The sequence below is a fragment of the Triturus cristatus genome, chromosome 4_2 (assembly GCF_964204655.1).
Source record: "Triturus cristatus chromosome 4_2, aTriCri1.1, whole genome shotgun sequence".
Taxonomy (NCBI): domain Eukaryota; kingdom Metazoa; phylum Chordata; class Amphibia; order Caudata; family Salamandridae; genus Triturus; species Triturus cristatus.
The window spans coordinates 508,904,763-508,928,696 of record NC_140586.1 but is presented as its reverse complement, the minus strand read 5'-3'; the positions used below and the strand labels follow the sequence as shown (position 1 = coordinate 508,928,696).

Here is a 23,934-nt window from a genome sequence, read left to right as displayed (position 1 = left end):
CTTCTCGACTTGCCTGATCTAATTAGCCTTTTATTTCACTGTTTGATTTGCACGTGTGTGGTAGCTTTGGTGCCTGGTGTGTAAAATCTCCCCCAGAGACTGCAACTTGTGTGCCTTACTTTTTTAAGTGCTTCTTCGACCAGTCGCTCTCGGGCAGCTCTCAGCTGAGCATCGATGCTGAGAGCTTACTCACGGAGAGGCGAACCTGGCTTTGGCGGCCATATTGGGGGTATTGTAGCGCGAGGACGCGCTCTAGTTTCCTACATAAGGGGATGACGTCTCCTCCGCGCAGCGGACGTGCTTTGCGGACGGGCCGGGCTCAGGCCGGAGTAATGCCAGAGTCCTGCCTGTCTGCGCCCGTCAGTGCTAAGGAGGTGCAAGGTACCAGGGATGCTGCCCGGCTCTCATGTACATCATCCTGCACCCGGCTGTATCCTCTGAGTACCCTTAAATCTCTCAGACCCCCCCAGTTAGATTGTCATCACACTTTCTCTCCCGGGCAGCTGCGCCGTAGTCTGGACTGTAGATGTCTGAAGGGGTCGAGGATAGCCCTCCCGGGACCTGTCACTAATTTCCGTATGAAAAAAGGGACTCAAGAGCCCCCACCCCCTTGAAAGAATTAGGCTTCCTCATCAACGCCCGCTCCCTCGTTAAAAACAATTTAGCCTTCAGAGACTTTGTGTCCAAAAGGAAACCCTCCTGGGTCTTTGTAACAGAAATGTGGGGCTCTGACTCAGCAGGTCCTGACTTGCTCAACGCTCTCCCTGATGGTTATACTATGGTAAGACAGGACAGAGAGGGCTGTAAAGGGGGCGGAATTGGCATAATACATAAGATTGCCTTTACCCGCCGTATGGAGTCTCTTCCCTCTCCCAATAACTCTTTTCAGGCCATGTTTTTCTCTCTTAGTTCCTCTCCCTCAGAAAACTTTTCCGGTGTTCTTGTTTACAGACCCCCAGGCCCCAGATCTTCGTTTGGCCCTGACCTTTTGGACGTCATAGAGCCTTTCTTAAATAGGCCCTCCCTCACTATTCTCGGGGATTTTATTTTCCACTTGGAAAATAGCAACTCCAGCGATACGCTATCCCTCGTGGATTCACTGGCCTCCTTCAATCTATTTCAAAAGGTCTCATCTTCCACCCATATTGCTGGTCACACGCTAGATGGAGTCTTTACGAATGATCTCAGGTTGGAGCTGGGTCCACTTTTTCCCCTTTCCTGGTCTGATCACCATGCGGTTTCCATGGAATTTACTCCCTGTGCCTCTCCAGTCCCCAGAGAAGATATAAACTGTTGGGTGCAGAAGAGGAATTTCCGGGGCCTGACTGACCAATCTTTGGGCCCCTTTATCGCTAATTTCAAGCCTCTCCCCTCACAGGATATTGACTTCTCAGCACGGGAGCTTTCGAGCACTATCGCAAAGGCAGTGGACACCCTGGCCCCTCTTAAATCTGTATACAGCGCCAGGAAACGTCCCTCAGCACCTTGGTACTCTGACTCCCTGAGAACTCAGAGGCAGGTATGTAGGAGGCAAGAAAGGCTCTGGAGAACTCAGCCCGATGTGGAAGGCCGGACCAATCACAAAACCCTCCTTAAGAACTACAAAGCGGCGGTGCTGGCTGAAAAACAAAATTATTTCTCCAATCTCACTTCTTCCCTTACTTCCTCTGGAGACTTGTTTAAAATTGTGGATACCCTATCCCTTATCCATCACCCTGACCCCATAGTCCCCTCACAAGATCTCTGTGATCAGATCTCTTCCCTTTTCCACACTAAAATATTAAATATTTACACAGCCCTCCAGGCGGATAATCTCACTTGTCCTTTCTCTTCTGACTCGGTGAATATGACTCCCTCTATCGAAACCTTCCCCAGCTTTCCTCTTCTTACGGCCTTTGACCTTGAGAGACTTCTGGACTCCCTTAGGTCAGGTTCTCCTCTTGACCCCTGTCCGCTTAAAGTCTTAAAAAATTGTAGGGCTACTCTAATTCCCCCCATGTTGGCGGTTATGAACAGGGCTATATCCAGTGGGACTTTCCCAGCCTCCTGGAAAACTGCTATTGTGAAGCCCCTCCTAAAAAAGGCCACTTTGGACCCTGGGACTCTAAAGAACTTTCGTCCCATCTCCCTCCTTCCTGCCCCGGCCAAGATGTTGGAGGCTCATTTCAATTTCCATCTCAGCTCCTTTCTTGATAAAACCTGCCTGCTTGATCCATCTCAGCACGGTTTTAGAAAGGAGCATAGCACCGAGTCAGCCCTTACAGTGGTGGTCAATAACATCCGCGCTAAGGTCGACAGGGGGCAGACTACGCTTCTGATCCTGCTCGACCTTACAGCTGCATTTGACACCCTGTCCCCTACCATCTTGGCCTCCTGACTTAGCGAGATGGGGGTGGAGGGGCTGGCCCTCAGTCTCCTCACCTCCTTCCTCAATAATAGGGAGCAAAGGGTTAAACTGGGTGACTTCCTCTCCACCGCCAAGCCTTTGCAGTGTGGGGTCCCTCAGGGCTCTTCCTTGAGCCCCACTCTTTTCAACGTTTATGTGGCTCCACTTGCTAGGCTTGTTAGATCTTTTGGATTGGAGGTGCTCTCGAATGCCGACGACACCCAAATCATGGTCTCCCTGTCACAATCTGTGGGGTCTACGGCCCTTAACTTTAGGAATTGCATGGGGGCCGTGGCAGGTTGGATGACGTCAAACTTTTTAAAGTTGAACGGGGAGAAGACTGAGATCCTTGTGTTTGGGGGAAACAAAGAGGTCTGGTCAGCCGACTGGTGGCCATCGGCTCTGGGAGTATGCCCACAGCCTTGCTCCGTTGCCCGTAATTTGGGAGTCCTATTTGACACTTCACTTGCCTTTGACAAGCAAGTGAATAGGACCGTCTCCACCTGCTGTGGGGTCCTATGGGTGCTGAGAAAGCTCACCCACTACCTTATCCCTGATAACCGGAAAGAAGTCTCGGTTGCCCTTCTATCTCCGCGCTTGGACTATTGTAATGCCCTCTATCTTGGGATGAGCAACAATCTGGTCCATCGGCTGCAAGTTGTTCAGAACGCGGCAGCAAGGTTTGTCGTTAACGCCCCTAGACGCTCTTCTGGAACTGCTATCAGGAAATATCTTCATTGGCTCCCGGTCCATGCCAGGATAAAATTCAAAATCTTGATTATCATCCATCGGGCTCTTCATGACGCAGGGGCAGAGGGCATTAGGTCTCTGGTGTCGTACTACACCCCAGGTAGGGCCCTGCGATCCGCCAGTCTGAAGTTGCTAACTGTCCCCCGCTTTGCGAAAGCAAGGTGGGGAGGCAGGGCCTTCTTTGCCCTTGCCCCCAGACTCTGGAATGAGCTTCCCCCTGATCTCAGGAATCAGAAATCTTTTTTCCTGTTTCGCTGAGCCCTCAAAACCTTCCTTTTCTCTGAAGCCTACCCCTAAAGTCCTTCTTTTTCCTGGATTCGGCTGATTGTTTTCCATCATCTGCGCCTTGACGCCTTCGGGCAAAGTAGCGCATTATAAATTCCCTATCAATCAATCAATCAATCAATCAGGCAGTAAATCACTCCTCATCCTCATTCCTTGCAACTATTCCATCTGCCTTAAAATATCAACTATCATCCTTTTTTTGATGATCAATTGTATTTGGTTTTTAGTGCAATCCCAACCATTAGGAGAAACAAACGGGTAAGGGGCCAGATTCCCCCAAGCCATGTACAGCATTCCTATTACAAGCATCAGTTCTAGGAATTAGGAAGCATTTATAGGTCCAATTAAGAAAATTCCCACCACTTACTCCAGATCTTGGTGTGGTTTTGTGGACAGCCTCTCACTCCATAAATGGTGGCCTCTTGTTGGACGCACCAGTCCACTAATTTGCGCCACATGGCCAATGTAGGTGGATGTGGGTTCCATACTCGGGCTATATCTCTTTTTATCACTATGGTGGCTATGCTCATCATCTTTTTGTCTCCTCTGGTGCCACCAAATTGCCCAGAACTCCCAGTAAAGCACTCTTCAGTGTAAGTGCATCTTGATATTCTAAGATTCTGGATAGGTTTTTGCCCACCACGTGCCAATAATGAGCAATAGGGGACACAGCCAAGTCCTGTCATAAAAGTCTCTGTCAGTTTAGTTCTTTGGGGGCCGACTGAGGCCAGTGTCTGACCCACTAACCTGCCAGCCATAGGTGTTTAGCCATAAGGTATGTGGTGTCAAGGTAGTTAAATTTGATCATTTGGAGCCGTGGGGGTATTCAGGACTTGAGCCAATTGATATCTATGAAAGGGACCACAAACTATCATAGTTAGCCCAGGTGGTCAGGCATTGAGTATTAAGGTTCAGGATATATGGCAAACCCCCTTTCTCACAAGATTCCCCATCAGGAGCTCTAGTGGACTGTGCATGGGTAGGTTCACCAACTCCATTGTGTATACTGCTGGTGTATGTCAGAGCTAAAGGTCTTTCAGAAACTAGCTTTTTGAGAGGTGGAACTCTGTATGTAATTCATGAAAGGAGCTTGGACCCATTCTTCCCCATACATCCCTTAATTATCGCACAGTCCATGAAGAACATCATTTTATCTGGGATGCGGTTTTTGATGGGTTGGAGTTCCTGCGTGAGGTGTCTCTATCCTGGTGTGTAATTTGTTGAAAAAACACTGATGTTTACAAGCTGTTCGTGTTATGTATCAGGGTATAGGGAAAAAGGGCTGGCTAAAACAACTGCCAGCCGCACATCACCATTATGTCACCTCCTCCAACAACACCCACCTGAACTTCCTCCCCAGAAGCATTTGTCACCTCATACATCCCCTTAATAAACTCATAAACAAACACAGACCAAAGATAACAGGCTTTAGAGTTAAGCCCCTTCATCCCAGGATCACACAGTTATTTTAACATCCACACCATATAGTACCAGGATAAACCAAAGTAGTCAGAAGGTCTCTGCTCAAGGGGTCTGCATCCAGACTCTCTTCTTGAATTGAGGCTCCAGGACAGAGGTGACCCCATTGATGAAGATTATCTATGTTGGTTGGTCTCTCAATTTCTGGTATCATTGGGTGTGGGTGGGCTGTGGGAGGGTGCACACCATCTACCCTCTATCGGTACTGGCCCAGCATCTGGAGGATCATTGTGGTGTAGTCGCTGCTGCACAAGAGGGGTTGCTCACGGAATGACCCCAATGAGCCCCAGGATCCAGTGGTTCAGACCTCTCCATCACCATCTACCATGCTGCCTTGGGAGTCTCAAAGAAAAAGGATCTCTTTTGAAAGAGGACTTAGAGTTGTGCTGGGAATATCAGCATATAGTGAAGGCTCATGGCACAAAGTTTTTGTTTGGCTTCCTCGAGGGATCATGTGTCTCCCTTTATAGTTCTATATTCATACGATCATCCGAGGTCTTGGGGCCCCCCAGTGGAGGTCATTGTGCTGGGGAGCAGTGAACCCTTCCAATTGTGAACAACTTGGACAGGTGATCTGAGAGCATAAATGACACGAGCCAGGATTCCAGGAAGGAATCAGTGTTCTTACTCTCCGTCTCTTCTGGGAAATCCACAAAGAATAAGTTATTCCGGCACAACCTGGTTTCTGTGCGACCTGTTTTCCGCTGTCCTCTGCTCGAGTTTCAAGGGCAATGACAGTGGACAGCAACCTGGAGCTGTCGTTTTCAATGTTGCCATGTCATCCGTAAGGCTCACGACCCTGCTTTAGGCTTCGGTAACCTTGGGTGTCACATTCTGGAGATCTTGGCACAGGATCGAGACATCAACTTTTACCACTCCTATTTTGGATTCTTCTGCTTTCTGGAAGGATGGGATGGCTTGCAGGATGGTTGGAAGATCTCCAGGTTCTGCAGGGAGCTGCGTTAGAGAGACATTCTTGTGGGGTACAGTCACACCAGAGGAGCGAACCATGTATTCGTTCATTTTAGATTGAGCACCCATGCCATTGTCTTTCCTCCATAATGGAGTGCCCACCGACACTGTTCTTGGAGGCAAGGGCAGGGGATTGGGTAACACGAGGATTCCACAGGTCTCTGGGGACAGGCTGATTGCACCTTCTGACCTGTGGTATGTCCAGGACTTAACCTGTGTCCCCCAAGGCACAGGCAAGGGTGACCAGCTCAGGGGCTATCTCATGAGCCTCCCACCAGAGATCTGTAGTGCTGCAGCATCTGTGTTGCCCAAATTTCTCTGCAGAGGGCCTGATGTAAGATGTCATGTCACTGGCCCGCTACCCCCCAGGAGGTGCTTGAGGAGGGGAGGGGCAGGACAAGGAGCCAGCAGACTACTGTTACATGCTCTCTATTGGTGGAGGGAAGACCCTACCTCTTGGGATTCGTGGCCCTACGGCAGCCACTTTTCAAGGCCCCTGATAGGCCTTTTCTGCTCCCTGCCCCTCACAGAAGTCCCTCACCTCACTAGGTTCAGGGGGAAATAAGGGCCCATTGAGAATTAATCCAGGGCCATGGCCATGTGGGTCTTGTGTGGTCTGGCTCCGGAATCTCAGGTGTGGCTGGGAGGCAAAGGGTGGCAGTAGATTCAGCTTGTTGGTGATCTAACGTCAGCCCACTTGCCCCCAGTGGTTCTTTGAGTAGAGTGGGCAGTACAAGCAGGCAGTAGCCAACTGCATGTGTCTTCCACTGGGAGGGAAGGGCCCATCATCTTATGAGCCACAGCACCTGTGGTTAAATGTTTCCCCGGCTGGAGTTGGCAGTGCACTATTGGGTGCCTCCTGCAGGGTTCCAAGCCCACTTCTGTTGGGGGACGCAAGGCTGTTCAATAGTGCAGATGAGGCCTTGGCCAATCACCCACCTTGTGACCACAGTCATGTGGCTTTGGTGCAGGCAAACTCTGCGGGATCCGCAGCCCCCCCAAATACCTGGACGTGTTCTCTCTCAGCTGCAGCACTGTCTCTCCTTGGAGCTGCAGCTGTTCCGATGTCAGTCCTGCTTTGTGGAATGTGGTGGCTATACCTCTGGCCTGGCCCCTGACCAGCGTCTCAGTTGTCTCTTTGTTACATTGGAATGGTCGGTCTCTCCCTGGGCCTCCAGGTATTGGGAGTCACCACTGTGGCTGAGAATGAAAGATAACGGCAGATTTGGGAGGAGGTCATGCAGCACTCTCAAAGTGCAACTGCCATCTTGGCCCTCTCAGCCACACCACCACCTTTCAACCTTTTTTTGCGACACCCACCCAAGGGTTGTTGCATCTCATCACTAGTTTCTACTAAAATGTGTAGGGGATAATGTGTACTTAACTGTACATTACAGACATATTGTGAGTCACCGTGAGGGTTTGTGGCCATATAAAGGTGCAATTTCATTTTGGGAATGGTAGTTTTGTTTCTACTTTAGCAAAATAGGAAAACGATGACTGTGTGCACTGCTAATCCTCCACCAGGACAAACTGAAAGCGTCCCATCTATATTTATGTGGAACACCCAATTCTAACACCCAATTAGCTAATAGAGCTAAAAAAGGTTAGTGACAGACAACATTGATATTAAGCGCATGTGCTGGCTACAACCTTAATAAACTTCTATAGATAAGGCTAAACTGCCGTTTAAAACACTATTTTGGAAATATGAACCTCTTTTCTCATCAACTAAAAAAGAAAAAGTTTGATTCAAAATAATTGTTTAAGTTATGTGCAGCTTAAATAAAATTCCTGTAAATGGGATCCGAGGGCTCAGTTTCACTACGAATATTAGTTGGACACTATTAAACAACATCTCTGATGCACTTACTCTAGAAAAATTGTACTCTAAGTTTGGCAAGGTTGTTCACGTTTGTATGCAACAAGCTGATTGATGAAGCTTTGTCCCAAAAAAGTACATGTCTATCCACATTTAATTTTTGGGGATTCTTAATGCACTTTTTCCAAGCAGCAAATTCTAGGCTACTGGCTCTTCTAATGGCAGGAATAGCAATTCACATTCTGGGTTGAAGCAATTAGAGGCTTCTTTCCCCATCTTCTCTCCTTGGCATTTAAAGATATTCAACAGGTTAATTTCAGATGATCATAATGTTCCTGTCTGTTACAGGAGGCAGTCCAGTATTTAAGCCCTGTATCATGTAGAGTTTTATGTATATACATAAACCTTCAAACTAATTTGATGGACTCATTCGAGTCATTGAATCAACCTCCGTCTTTGCAAGTTATCATCATATTTGCGAAGAGCCAGAGAAAGTCTAAACTTAGTATGGTAACAGTGATGCTTAGAAGTAAATGTTGTGCTCTACATTGCAAGTTTGTTATCTTACTTATAGCTCATACTTAGGTTTGATCTATCCTAGTAAATCAGTGAAGGAAACTTTCATCATGGAATAGATAGACCTCTCTTCAACCTAGAGAGGATTATCTTTGTTTTGTCGTCAATAAGCTGGTTATGCTTCAACCTCATTGGTGACTACACTCACTGATCCAATAATCAAAGTCTTATTAAACTGTAGTCATACATGAATCGGCCTAGGCATTGGCACCTGTTCTGCTCAAGGACCACACAGATTGATAGTCATTTTTAACTTCTGCTAAAGCCCATCGTTTTGTTCCTCACATTGAATTGCTTCTAAAACATTTTCCTATATTTCACCTGTATTATTTTTCTAAAGTGTAATTAGTAAAGACTGTATACTATAGTTAATTTTTTCATAGCAGAGATTACAACTACATATCCATTATACTTTTAAATTTCCTGCTTTTTCAATCACTGTTTTTATATCTTCCTTATTCCCCTAGAGTACGTTTTCAACCTGACTCATAGAACCCAAGGCTAGGATACTTTTAAGAACCTTTTTTACTCGCGCTGATGGCGTCATCTTAACCTATTTTTGTTGGAGCTTTGGTATAGCATGCATCAAATGCCTGTGATTACTCACTTATAAGTTATCATCCTGATCTAGTAGGCCCACTTTCATTCCCACAGTTCTGAAGACTATTTTTCAGGCAGTTGGTTAATAAAAGTAATACCAACTAAATGTTCTATACCCTTTTCTCTTCTTGTCAATTTCAACAAACTGAGACATTTGAAATAATACTTAAGCCATCATCAATATCATTGGCATTAATATTATAAGACAAATAATATAAATCTCTTCGAATATGCACAGTTTATAGAAATCAAATGAAATTGGGATGCAGGATATCATGTTTCTAGGTTCAGAGGTTTTTTCTACTTCACTAGGCCTGTGTAAGGCTTTTTATAAGAACCTGTGAGTTTGGAAAGCAATTTGAAAGTGCTTTTGTGAAGGTATGGGATATACAGACACACATACTAGGCCTGTGTAAGGCTTTTTATAAGAACCTGTGAGTTTGAAAGCAATTTGAAAGTGCTTTTGTGAAGGTATGGGATATACAGACACACATACACAATGTATAATAATTACAGCATATGGGTCATAACCTTGAACACATCCCTGTCTTTCTTGTAATCCTGAAAAGGTGGAGCTTGTTTTCTTCTGTGCTCAGGACTTGTTTTAAGTTCTAATACACAAAACACCTTACAGAATTCCCTTTTGTTTAGTGGATATAATACACAGCTGAAAAAATGTTGTGTTTAAAGTGTAGAACAGGTAGGGCTGAACCACACTCTATTAAGTGATCTGGTAGCAAAAGCTTCATTAATTAAACATTGCATCTTCTGCTTTTTACTAAATACAAACATTAAACAATAAACTACAAGTAAGTCAGTAAACTTGCACTTGGAAAGGGCTGCAGTGCAGCACTGCCCCTGTCCCCCCGCACCTGACCTTCTGTCAGGACAAGGGGAAGCATGCAATTCTCCCAAAACCAAGTAACAATCCCATCAACTGTCCACTCCTCCCTCTATTTCTGCCCTGCCCCAGCCTCCTAGCACTCATTTCCAACTTGGTTACAGCAGGTGGAATATATGTGTGTTAAATCCCACATAATTCTACCATGAGATCTAGGATTCCACAGTTATTCCCAAATTTCATTGTATTTAACTGATATAAGACATAGTTAGGTGCAAATATACTGTCCATAACCATTCATTTCAGCCACCTTGCATCTCAGCACCTGGTTACACCTGGCTAGTATTTGGGGTCTAACTGTTATATCTGACTTTTTAGGATAAAAAAAAAAATCATTAGGATTATGCCATTTTTTTCAAATGTTGGTGCAGAATTTTCAGTCACCCTGGATATTAACAATGATAATTTTTGTCACATTTCTGCCAGTCTTCATTGGATAAATTAATGTATATTTATTTTACCTTGGAGCTATATCAGCGTGAACTTGGATATTAGACTCAAGAAGCTGAGCAAGGCTGAAATCTGAGGATGGAGAAGGAGTCACCTTCACATCAGCTGCAAAAAGAAAGATTAGCATTGAAACAGACAGATAAAAACGTTCAAAATAGACACATATCTCTGTGCAGCACTAGCTCAATATTAGACTGTTGTTCTCATCATAATTTCTTGATATAAGTATTAAATAAATGAATATTAGAAACTTACTGTTAAGAGCAGCATTCACTACAGCAGCAGAATATATGCTCAATTCCATGGGCAGACCAACACAAGTGGGAACAATCTGTCGAACTTCAGCTGCCAACACCGGTTGGGAATATTGCCCTGCAACACCATTAAGAAGTTTGTTGATAACAGTCTTCACCATACTGTGTCTTGCTGCTGGTTCATTGAGAGCCTGTGGTAAGTGAAACAAACCAGAGGATTGTTGAATAAGAGGTACCGCTGCTGTAGAGAGCTGTGAGAATGCAGTATAGAGCTGTGGTTACCTTATAGGCAGTCTGAATAAATTCTTTGTCAATGTCAATGAAGGCCATCTCCTGACCAAACAGCTTTATGTAAGCTGAGATTAATGGGGCATCTGCAGGCAGAGCCTTAAATCCCAGCAGCTGTGGAAACAGAGAACACAAGTAGTAAGAAATAAACAACAGCTTTATAAAATCAAAAAGCTTTGTAAACTAACTTCACTAAGAAATTAGTGTTTGATGCAATGCTCTTGAATGCAGATACCATACGGGGTGGCACTGACTAAACCTCTGCCAGTAAACATTTGCCCAGGGCATGGGCCAAATAGAAATGTGTCCAGCACTGACTCCACCAGGCTCCCTATTTTAACTTAAATCCTAGCCAGTATCAGTAGTGCACAGAATCAGTGGACACCTGGGCTTCCAGCCCATCTCAGCTGCTTCTCTCAGGATGTTTTCTTGAGGATTCTCTGTCTTGGCAGTGACAAGAGAAACATGTCATCTCCCTCAGAGAGAGTACTACAGATTCTCAGACCACCCATCCAACATATGTTTATTGAGATCATCTCCCCATGGAGAAGTTGGGTCTCTGGATGCCCCTACATCAGAGATGGTTCTTAGGATACTTATTGAAGTCCCTCACATGACCTAATGCAATTGTTCTATGTGTCTGTCACGGCAGTAGTCACACATTAAATAAATGGGTTGCAAGAGCACCTATAGTTGAACTATCTAACCACTAGTGCCGGTGAACCCTTTGCCAGCTTATGTAATGGGAAACTATGGACACCATTTAGAGTTCAGCAGAATGATCATCCTGCTGTAATTCGGCAATGGTCCTGTGCCACAAAAATGTAAGTTTCTCCACCTTAGATAGGGTTGGGACAACTATTATGTTTCAGACAGCAGAGCCTCAAGCAGTCTCTGGCGTGAGAAACTCCTGACCCGATCACCCACCTTCCACACTCCATGTATGAGGCCAACAGCAGTACAGATCAAATGTATAGGTCACCTGGCCTATACACTTGGGCTATACCTCTGTTGGCCTCATAAATAGGATGGGCCTTTCAATGCATACTTTTCCTGCATGGGACTGACATATGCAGGGAACTCAATATCTCCCATGCTACAAACAGTTTGCATTTCAAGGCCATTGATTTGCTACGGCCCGACTTTAGGGACTTGTTTCACAAATAATGATTACAGGCCACTAGTGCATGGTCGTTGCTGGGAAGTTAAGCTTTTCCAAAGGGGCTCATGATGTGTTAGCAGTAGCTCTTTCATCAATACACTACGCACCAACAAGGCAGAAATCTCAATGATGGGTGGTGTTCTGCTAGAAAAGTAGAAACAAGGACCTCATATGTCAAGTGAGATTTAAATTAGCTTACTTTTGTGTAACTGTCTTAAACTCAGATGGGTCACGGTAATTGCACCTAAATGCTTCATTCATATTGCAACAAAAAATGGAGTGACTTAGTCTATTTAATACCTTAACACATTAGCCAGACCTAATGACGTTTCAGGCACAGAGAAAGACCTGCATTTTACAAAAAGGCTTGTTATCATTAGACAGATCAATTCTGATAGCTCTTCTTCATTACTCTAGCAGCAAAGTTTACTATCCTTGTTCTATGTTTATACATCTTTGTACCTTATCAGAAAATTAATACCTATTACTTAAACGAAGAAATGCAGGTCTATGAAAGACTGATTTAATATACATTGTTAGGCACAATTTTGTTTTGTTTGAAATTTTTTAAGTGAAAATTTAGTGTTACCGAACATAATGCTACAAAGGCTTTCATTTTTCTAAAATCTTCTGGTTCATGGCAGTGGGTTTCACATAGCTGTCTACCTCTAAATCGGAACCAAAATTATTTGGGCAATGTTATGAAAAATATATTGTCAAACAATACTCTTGTGTGTTTCAATGACTACCTGAAATGGTTAATTTTAGCAATAGTGCATATATGTGAACTTGTGTGAGACTTTTGGTGGGAGTGTGTCCAATGTTTGAAAGGCATTGACTCACTGTAGTAGAAATGGGTGTGCCCTGGTATTTATGGAAATCCTGCAATTAAATCTATTGTGTAAATAATAAGTTCAACAAATATGAATGAATACCTTACCGTTTTTACAATCTGCTGGATTTTCTTGCGCATTGGGTATTCAGCAAATGGAGTATTCTGTTTCCTGAGAGTTTGTTCCAGACCTTCAGCTCGGACAGCAATCTAGTAACAAATATTCAAATGTAAGTTTCTGTAGAGAGCGGTGATGTATCAGTTAGGAATATGTTGATCATTGATTTGGTATACTTTGAACTGCAATAATGATTCCCTTACAGCAGCACAGTTGGCTTTTGGTTTGCAAGGTTTCTCCCATCTCCTGATACACACTTTACTATATCTGCCTTTGTTTATTTTATTTATTTTTATTGATATGGTTTTATATAGCGCGAACAAGACCCAAGTGGGTATCAGAGCACTTTTTATGTAATCAGGGAAAGGAAACAAGTGGATCAAAATTAAACAACAAATTCAAGAACGAAACTAGCTGTCCCAAAGTCAAGGAGAGGGTGTTAATTCCCGCTGAAGGACAATGCAAATATGAAAACAAACAGGAGCGCTGGTAGGAAGTTGCAAACATGGGTGAAGAGAATGCTCCATAACGTGGTCCAGAGGTAGAGTTTGTGAATTGTAGTTCAGAAAAGTATTCATCAGCAGGGCTTTAACTTCTTTTTTCAAAGCCACAGGTGAGGGATTTAGTCTGGTTTCGGGGGGGCAGAGAGTTCCAAATTCGCAGGGAAATGCCCGAGAAGGCACAGTTGTAAGTTTTCTCTTTATGAAATTACTGTAGTTTCAACAATAAAGTGCTGGTGCTTCTAGAGGACCGACAGCCACCAGATAAATCCAGTTTGTATGTAATGTTCAGTGGGGTGTTGAAGTGTAGGGCTTTGTGGGTTATGCTGGCAATTTGTAGCAGAATCCTAGCCTCATATGGGCACCACTACAGAGATTTTGAATCTGGTGAGATGTGGTTGTTTCTTTTGGATGTTGTGATGAGCCTTGCTGCAGAGTTAAGACCATCTTGTATATCAATAGACCTCAAAGGGTTGCACTGCCATAGTTTAGCGTGGAGATTACTAGGACTTGAACAGCAGACTTGAAATCATCAGGGGGGAGAAAGAGTTTAAATGCTCTTAAGATTTTCATTTGGAATTTGCTCCTCTGGTGGCGATGTTGATGTGCTTCTGCATGTTCGGGTTCTTATCTAGTGTTATTCCCAAGAGAGCTTGCAGAATCTATGATGCATGGCATGCAGTTAAAAGCAGTTAGTTGTTTCAAATATTCTTCACTAATGGGAAATTGCTTGGGTGAGGCGATTAGGAAGTTTTGAGAGTGGACAGAAGAGATATGTTGAGGGGCCTGGTATCCTCAGGAAAGAGATTATCAGGTCAAGTTGGGTGTCATCGGCATACATGTGATAGTGGATGTTAGATGATTTCAAGATTTGAATTAAAGGCTCCATGAACAGTTTGAAGAGAGTGGGTGAGAGTGCGGAGTCCTGTGGAACCTCTAGTGTGATCTGTGTAGACTTGGACGGAGACTGATTGGCCTTAATTCATTGTATCCTTTTGTGGTGAAATGATGTTAACCAGTTTAAAACAGACCTAGATAGACCCATCCTGCATTCTAGGAGGCTGTCATGTTTGACAGTATCAAAAGTTGATGAGAGGTCGAGGAGGATTAGAAGGCAAGATTAGTTCTGATCCAGTATTTTTAACGCCATCAACTATGGGCCACATGCATCAACGAGAAAACTGGTCGCAAACGGGCAGATTAGCAGAATCTGCCCCTTTGCGACCGGTATTTTTGCATTTGGGATGCATCATCCCAAATGCAAAAATCGCAATATAAAGAATCTCTAAATAGCGATTCCTTAAATTGCGATTGCATTTAAGGAATCCCAAATTTAGATTCCTGAAATGCAATGTATTAAAGTTAAAAAATTCGCGATTTCGCTAATAGGGGGAGCAAATTACCATGATGTTGAACTTCATGGTAATTTGCAAAAACTTAGAAAAATGCACTTTTGTGCATTTTTCAAAGTTTCATGTTGCGCACACACATGCCCTTAGAGCATGTGTGTGTGCAACATATGTGCACAGATCAATTTCAGGGGTGCAATAAGGAGTCATTTTGACACCCTTGCACCCTTGAAATTGTATGAACAATTTGCGAGTACCTACTGGTACTCGCAATTTGCTCATGCAATCTCCAATTCATTCCTATGGGCCTGGAGGCCAATAGGAATGATTGGGACGGCATTCCTTAATTGCGACTCGCAATTTGCGAGTCGCAATTAAGGAATTTGTAGGAATCGCTATTTTTATAGCGATTCCTACATGCATAGGCTTTTGCAATTCCTTAATTGCGATTCCTTAAAAATCGCAATTTAGGAATCGCAAAAGTCTTTGTTGATGCATGTGCCAGTATATGCTTAATGGCTGTTTCAGTGCTGGGACCCTGAGGGAAGCCAGATTGGAATTGGTCAAGGAGATGAAATTGTTCTATGTGGTTGCAAAGTTGGACATAGACACATTTATCGAGGATGTTCTCCAGAGTAAGAATATTGGTGATTGGGAGGAAGTTGTTGAGGTCCTCGTGGTCAGCCATGGGTTTTTTTAAAATAGGAGTTAGCTGCCCCATCTTTAGGTAATCAGGGATCTTGCCTTGAAGTAGGGAGGCATTAAATATCTTGGTCCAAAGTGAAAGCATAGAATTATTCATCGCAATCAAGAAATTTGCAGGAAAAGGGTCGGAGTAGTGGTTTGAAGGTTTCAGTGCTTTGGTTAACATGACAATTCATCCATTCTTTATTTACTGGTCTAGAAGTGGGGTCCTTTACCATGGCAAAATAGCAGTCTTTACCTCAAGAATATCAGCCTCTGCACCGATGATGTACCCTCGGGTTTTGGCAAGGAGGAACACTGGGAACATTGTGTTGGCGCTGTTCATGATAAAGACATCTGCAGTTGCTCCAGCCATAAGTGCATCTATAGAAAAAGAATAAATATATGTTCTTTAAAAAAATTGAATAGATGGTTCATCTTCCAGCTCCTTTATTGTGGCATTCCCATAAGGCCATGACACCTTAAGACACTGAACCAGATTCTAAGTTTCTAGGACATGTGCACTTAATAATAACTTTTCACGTCATCAGGGTAAAATAAGTTGAAGTTGAAATATATAAAAGATTCAGAGAGAATGTTCTCAGATTATATATGCACAGAAAGCCCATATTTCACTTCTACATACCACCTAAGGATGCAGATCATCCATGTTGGATTATGAGGAATGTGTTATTTTCCAAGTGAGGCACACATCACATTTACAATTCATATAAATGTCAATAGAGGCACCTTCCATGAGGAACAACATTTGGAAATACACGTTCACAATAAGCTCTATTTCATAGGCACATTCTGAGTGGCATCTCATTCTGATCCAGTGCCAGTCAATATTTTCCACCTTAGCACTGTGTGGAAATAGGTAAAATCATAAATGATTGATTGTCACTGTCTAGGTATTTCATGTCCCACCAAATGTTAGTTTGAATAGCTCTTATCTGTGTCACCATCAAACATGTGGTGTGCACTCACTAGATCAAGGAGTCCTCAAACACTAATTTGACTTTGTATTCTAAAGCTAAGAGGTATTTTTCTTTCAATTTGGGTTCCTCCACAACTTCACATCAGAGATTCTTGGGGTACTACTGGTATCAACAGCACACTGTCTTCCTCCTGTCCATGTGGAGGGTAGGTATTTAAATATAAATTAATATGTGTTGCCCTGTGTTTGTGTTAGAGCACTAATATTTGGTACAGAACGCAATCATGATAGTGGGTGAGGGTTAGAAGCCTTCTATAATTTCAAAATATCATCTGTCTGTAAAAATGTGGAGGACTTTTGATAGTTTGGAGAAAAAATATTATGATAATTGTGATTTACTTGCATTTATCTTATACGAACACTATTACTTAATTGTAGTCATACTTCTATAGAACTTCAAAGGTCAACTATATATATTTTTGCAGTCCGCATTTGAATAGCCTACATCTTGGCTGGTAGGGTTTGGGACAGTTGTAGACAGACAGTCAAAACAATTGGAAAAGTGGTCAAGTATCTGGTAAGCTTTTTATGTACTTACGTTGGAATGAACTGACATGTAAAGCTTTGCTGTAACGATAGCTCATTCTGTCGAGCATGGGGTTCAACATCTTTACAGCAACACTGGAAGCAGCAGCTCTAAAGGAAATTATGTTAACTGTCATCATTAATGTCTTGTTAAAGATGAGTTGGCATATATGATCACATTTTTATCCATAACATAACCTTCCACTTTGATGCTTACACTTGATGGAGCGATGGAACACGGTTTCTGGACAAGGCCTTCATCTGTGAATATACAAAACTTGCGAGTTGTAGGTTCACTTTGCTCTCCTTTGATGCAATGTTGGCGATGGTTGTCACTAAGGCGAGACCAGGCTTGGTTTCAAACAGAACCACAGAGGCCATCATCCGGACTTCAGTACGAGCTCGGCGGTCCATGAAGATCTGCAGAAGAATTTCCTGAATCTACAGAGAGAAACATAATATATTATATTGAAATATCTAGCGTGAAAACACATCACCAGTATCCTGTGATGCGAATTTACCTTTGTATAAAATGCATATAATTGTACTGATAAATAGATTGGTTCCCAGGATACACCATGGGGTGTGTAGTTACTAAAGAGGCGCCTTCCTGCCCAGTTATTTCTTCATCTTTCTAAGATCATATCAGGATGGCTGACATTCAACAATCAATACTTGTCCAACTTTTAAACCATCTATCTTCAGTGCAGTAACTACAACAGAATCACCAGGTGCTATGAATATTCAACTACTATTAAAAAGATTTAGATTACATATTCAATGCACCTCATAAGAAGCAACAACATGTAATTTAAAGTTTTATTTTCAAAATGTGCAAGTGATAAGACGTGGTAGCGTATCAGTGAAGTAGACACACTCTATACGAGATGTGTACTCCAACAGCACTTTTACCATTCTCTAGGAGCGAACCTGTAGATTTTTTAATGTGCCTGAACCTGTAAAGCACTGGCCATGAGAATCAATATGTTAGCTTGAAACAATTATGTAGTGATGAAAGTCCACACAGGAAGGATGTAATTCAGTAAGATTTATTTCATGAAGATAACAAGTAGTAAATTCAGGACATCAAGTAGATATGTTGGAGATCAGAGCCCCACCAGGAGCTGTCTGTCAGCTGCTCAGCCCATGACCAACTGTCACTCTGCCTCTCTTTGTCCCAACATTCGAGGCATCATCAGACTCTAACATTCCAATGAGTCAGAGCACAGGCACTGGCTGAGCAGGGGAGGTAAAACACCTTATAATATATATCCAGGATACTACAAATTACCATAAAACACAGATTGTTCCCTCATATTTTGGTCTTTGTTACAAACCTTACCTTAAGTAAAGCAGACCTTTGTGGAAAAAGGTCAGAAACCCTGAATGCAAAACTGTCAGGTCAGTAGTGTGAGGCATCATAAAATAAGGATGTGAATTTTCTAAAATTTAGAGACTTCGTATACATAGGATTAGGAAGATTTTGTGGGAAAATGTATGCAAATTGGAATGCTTCATAGAGAATGGCTTTACTTATCTGAGACATAACCACATTTATGCATCAGAGGCCTTTATCTTATGTTATATTTTAAAGTAATGATAAAATATTGATGTAAGGGAAACATTGGGAAATCTGGTGTTACTTTTGTAGATGAACCAAAACGGGTTAATAACTTCTGGTGGTATAAGTAAAATTGTATAATAAAGAAATATAAAACTATATTTGGAATGCAGTTATCTATTGTGTGTCTCCATAATGGTGAAAAGCCTATTACAAAATAAGCTGCTGCCTATCAAATTTTAAAATAAGACACACTCTATTATCCTACTGGATCTCCATTAAATTACACTTAGAAGGCACCTGATTCTGGCAAGAGACTTCTGCAGCCCTCAGGGTATGTTTGTGATATCTTATATCAGAAAACATCACTGAACTAAAACTTGTCCACTTCTTAGAAAGTCTTACGGAATCCCTGATAGAGAACAACTGATTTTGTAACCACCAATCCAGTGAAGCATGTGAGTATTAAATTACATCAATGATGAACAAATGTATATTTTCTTTGTTCAATTCATATTAGGTTTAACATACGTGGTCTATTTTCTTTTTGTGTTGCCTCAAAGGAGGCAGACCTAATGTAAAATGACTGCCAAAGTGCCTGAACAATGAACATCTTTTTCTGTAGACTCTTTACACTCAAACTGATAAGTGTGGTATGCCTATAGAATTCCACACCGTTGGTACTACACAGACCTTCCATGGAAGGCTAAATTTAATCTTATTGCTAGGGACATGCAATAGATCAATGAATGCTTCCTTCGCTAACTAGTGATGGTTTACGGTAAATCTGAGATATCTTCAAGCCACTCTCTAACTGGGATATATACTGACATCAGAATGTGATATAGGAAATGTTTATGAAAACGTGTATAGATTAAATTCACACACACACTTGTATGATGGCATACACACTCGAATGCGCTGTCTTGTCTGATTTTATTTTAACAACATTTGAAAAGACATCTATGAAAGAGCACCACCTATTTGTTAAGGGTAGCCAAGATCTGAAAGCTAAATTGTCCTTTGATGACCCAAAGGACAATAAATCAGTGGACAAAGCAACACGTAAATTGCATTATTAATTGTATTTTGTATAAAGATGAAACTTTTTTTATGGTGCTCGTATGTAGGGAAACCAAATAACTGAAATGGATATTTAATCAAATATTATGCTCAAGGTGAACTATACAATTATTCTTTTGATTCCGGAATGCATCTTCGTATGATGGTTGTTTTGATGAATCCCGCTCCTTCTTACTTACCCTTCTTGGATCCTCCTTCACAATGTTCCTCAAAGCCATCACTGCATCAGTCTGGATCCTGACAGGCAGCTGATAAGCGCTGGAGGAGAACCCTGGCAGGAACTTCTGGATCCTTTTGATACTGGCCGGCTGTCCTGCATTTCCAAGAGCCTTCAGAGCCAGTGCCATGTCCTCTTCATGGGCATTGTTGGCCGCTTCAGCTGCCAAGTCATGTAGAGGCTGCAAAAGAAACACATCTAATGCTCATCCTTTTGCCACTCTTTTACTCTCAGGCTCTCTCTCCCATTCTTTATTTTTACCTTCTTTTTATGGATTATAATAAATTTCCCAGAATTCTGTCACCCTGTCTAATGACCTCTGTGTCTCCTTTTCTTCTTCTTCCCATAATCCAAATGAAAGGTGCTTTGTGTTTCTGTAGTTCTTACTTCTCTAGTGCCATAGCAATGAATAAGTGGGTTTCAAATCAAGTTTCCAAGCTAAGGGCTCTCCTCGAAAGCCACAAACAACATCTACATCTCCATGCAGTGAACGTATTGTTAATATTGTTCTACATAAAGTACAAATATCCATTATGCTGTTTGAATTCTAACCATCAGAAAGAGGAAAACATATTCTGATACAGAGACACCCATGTTCTACATGAGCAATGGTCTATTGGACAAGCTGAATGCACGCAGGAGAATTCTTTCCATTGGGTGAATTCGAGAAACTAGTGTTTGCAAATGACTGGCACTTATCAGACAATGAGGACATACCATGCTTATTTATGGCTTTTTTGTGGACACTTTATACTGGTGCCTACATGGTGGTAGGACATAAACAGATGCTGTTTTATCATATCAATGCACATACCTACTTTAGTGCATATATTGACTAAAGCACACTGATTGTGTTTATAAAATAAATATGTAAAACAATTTTCCTTGTCAATACTGAAAAGTTACTCACGGATAGAGCTTCCTCGGGACAGGAAGAATGTGCACCACAGTACTTGTTCACCATGGACCCATATGCCAGGATTGCTGCCTTGTAGACGACAGGGGATTTCTGATGTTCTGCCTCTTTGACTAAATCCTGCATGGTTACGGACAGAGGTTAACCACTGGAAGTTTGTAGACCGTGTTTATTTTATACACCACACATGGTATGAACATTTCAAATACATTTGTCCAATTATGGAGAATATGGTTAAAATGTAAAAGAGGGCTAACACATTACAGAAAACAATCATTGAGGTATATCATACAGGTCAGCACTCTACATAACAACAATTCATCAAGTGATTTTACAAAAGAGGACTTTACATGTCCCTATGGGCTATTTGTTGAACTTCATACACTGGTGGCACAGAGGCTAGACTGCTAAGGATATATTAGTGAGCCAACATGTTATGGGTGTGTAAAAGCAACAACCGTGTGATTTTAAAAGTCAATGGTGGCATGAAGGTATGGCCTATGCAGTTACAACAGGATCAAAATTAGAATTTCACTGATTGGTAATAGTATCAAATACATCAAATGCTTCATAAAGCTTCAAAGCACACAATTAAACACAAACAATCTTTGTAGCGTGAAGAATTTAGAATATTTATCCGAAGCGTGATATTTTCACAAATTGCATCAGACACCAATATGATGGATAGAATGCTATAAATAATCTCAGCCACTGCAAATCATTTGGGGGTCGCATTCCAGTCCATTGTTTTCCATCCTCTATGCCAATCTAGCAGAGGCCAATCAAATGAAAATGAGCCCTGATCCTGTTCCAATGGGAACAGTTCAGTCCAAACTTGCCAATCGAGACATGCATAAGGCATAGTAGGGAAAACATAATGGACTGGAATGCAACCCAATCGCTTATCAGTTGCTGTGGCTTTTTACAAGCGTTCCACCCCACACCTTTCTTTTTTCCTCCATACATTCTCTTAAGTACTTCAGGAATATCCAGTTTTGGCCCCATGCTCATTGTGCCATGGGATTGAAGTTATACCTCATTGACAAGTCCTAAATAGGCCAAAACCTGTCTGGGATTGCATGTGTTCTTACTCAATCCATGCCACAGAGTTTGTGCATTGTTGTTCCTATTCGATTACGACCTGGGCTGATTTGGACGTCTTAAATTGCACACTGGGCTGAAAATCATAGACTGGAATGCAGCCCAAATGATTGCTAGTGACTGTGACTTTTTGCAATCACTCCACCCATTGCCTTGTTGTTGTTTTTTCATCTGTAAAAATTGGACACTACAATAGCAAAACCGTAGCTGCAATGAGGTGATAACAAAATTAGATGACATTTTAACACTGAACACTCAATGGCCCAGCAGTATGTTCTGCTGGTATTCCTGTAGCAAACTGCAAATCTTTGATCAGGAAAACAAACGTCACCTGGTCTCTTCACAGACTATCAAAGTTTAGCAGAACATAGGAGAAGAGACGTCATATAAACCACAGATGGATGGGTAAGCACAATCTAAATTGTCATTGCAATGGAAAAGATATCTGAAGCTGAGGGTGACTCAAAACATGACTTTAAAATTAACTGTGGTCGAGTGTTCTTGGAGAACTATGCGTCTCTACTATTGTTCCTGTTATTTTTATATAAATAGGATCAAAGACAGGGTACCAATCAGAAAAGTGCTGCAGTTTGTTTTTACATCAGAAGAGGCAACGTTTCTGTAACAATCATTGGATGGTATTCTATATGGGGAATAATGGCTGACCAAGGCCCCAGTTGGAGGAGGCCTTAAGTGGGGACATTTGTTTTTTTATTATGCATTTGACTTCCCTTCTAAGTAATACTACACTGTCTGCCATAACTTCACAGTGTCCACTAACATGAGAGAACAAAATGAAAACACTTGATTAGACTTACTTGAGCCACTTGCAAGGTCTGGTGATCTGCTTTGGTGAACTGGACAACCAGAGTGACAGCCTGGGCTGCCTCCCTGGGGCTCAGCTCCTGGTTGTGGATCTTCTGCTTAATAACCTTCAGTGCATCAATGGTTCCCACCGCTGGGATGGCATTCAGCAGCCAGCGCCTGCATGTAGCATACAAATCCCAGGAGTTAGGCAGATACAATTCCAGTATTATAAGCCATCAGTTGACATAATAACAGCAAATCACCTGTACTGAGGTCTGTCTGCAAACTGCTTCCATATGGCTTGGATATTTTCATAGTTTGCTGCTCGAAGAATCTGGGTGAGCTGTAGGAATTTGGCAGGCGCATCAGCATGTACCTGTTGTTGGTTATTCTGCACTAAATGCTGGAGGGTTTCTGCAACCTGTACCAAAAAATAAAATAGGTGGAATTTATTTACAAAACAACTAATGGAAAGTATCATGAAACATACTGTGCCATATCTTTCAAGAAGCTAGAGGAAAGGAGTGGATTCGCAAATGTAAAGTTTTTAAATTGCTAGTTCTTCATGCCTCTTCTCTCACACTACCTCTGGAAGGACATTCATCCCTGTTTGATTAATTGCTGTGTAATTTCAAGTTTCCTAGAATTATCTAGAGATGGAGCATCAGAGGGGCAGCATGCATCAGAGGGACAAACAACAAATGGTATTTATTATATGGAACAGAGAGACAAAAACAGAGGCTGGAAAATCTTCAGTGCCATAATTGAATAATCATTTGTTTTTTTCCAAATTGTCCCAGGAAAATCTTTTGAATTCTGAAAGTGATTAATCTCAGGTATTGTTCTATTTTCTTCTACACAATATCACCATGGTGTGGGAAATTCCTTGGTGAACTATATCCTCTATATTTAGCACATCATCGTTATATGTGTGGAATTACATCATCATCCAATTCCTAATCAGACCATGGTGATCAAAACTTTCTTACTGTCTAAAATGTGCAGTGTCTATTACTTCTCTGCCTCTCCCACTGGTATTACTTTCTATTTGTGGGCTCTTACATGGTATGAGTACAATGTCTAATTTATAGGGTCAAAGAGTCTAGAACTATGTTTTGTGCACAACTGTATTATCAAATAATGTATGGATTACAGAACAAAATCAATCAGTGTAGGACCTGTAAAATGCTTTAGATTGATGCTAATTGACTGAGCTTAAAGATATTTCTATCTCAATTATAATCTATGATCATAGTGGTAAACGTTTACCGCACTACAGCACTCTGACTGGTTGGTGATTAAAAAAATGTCCCAAA

General features: G+C 42.0%; 1 protein-coding gene across 1 annotated transcript in view; it reads right to left on the bottom strand.

Annotated features, from left to right (window-relative positions):
- Positions 1-23,934, bottom strand: part of LOC146834631 (vitellogenin-A2-like) — an 83,171-nt gene that overhangs the window by 44,270 nt on the left and 14,967 nt on the right. The window contains exons 8-18 of the mRNA XM_085602102.1: positions 22,882-23,039; positions 22,630-22,795; positions 20,705-20,830; positions 19,757-19,975; positions 17,151-17,374; positions 16,947-17,044; positions 15,668-15,792; positions 12,866-12,967; positions 10,758-10,877; positions 10,477-10,666; positions 10,233-10,326 (exon numbers count right to left, since the gene is read on the bottom strand). Of these exons, the coding sequence (XP_085458228.1) occupies positions 10,233-10,326; positions 10,477-10,666; positions 10,758-10,877; positions 12,866-12,967; positions 15,668-15,792; positions 16,947-17,044; positions 17,151-17,374; positions 19,757-19,975; positions 20,705-20,830; positions 22,630-22,795; positions 22,882-23,039 (1,622 nt within the window). The remainder of the gene's footprint in view (positions 1-10,232; positions 10,327-10,476; positions 10,667-10,757; positions 10,878-12,865; positions 12,968-15,667; positions 15,793-16,946; positions 17,045-17,150; positions 17,375-19,756; positions 19,976-20,704; positions 20,831-22,629; positions 22,796-22,881; positions 23,040-23,934) is intronic.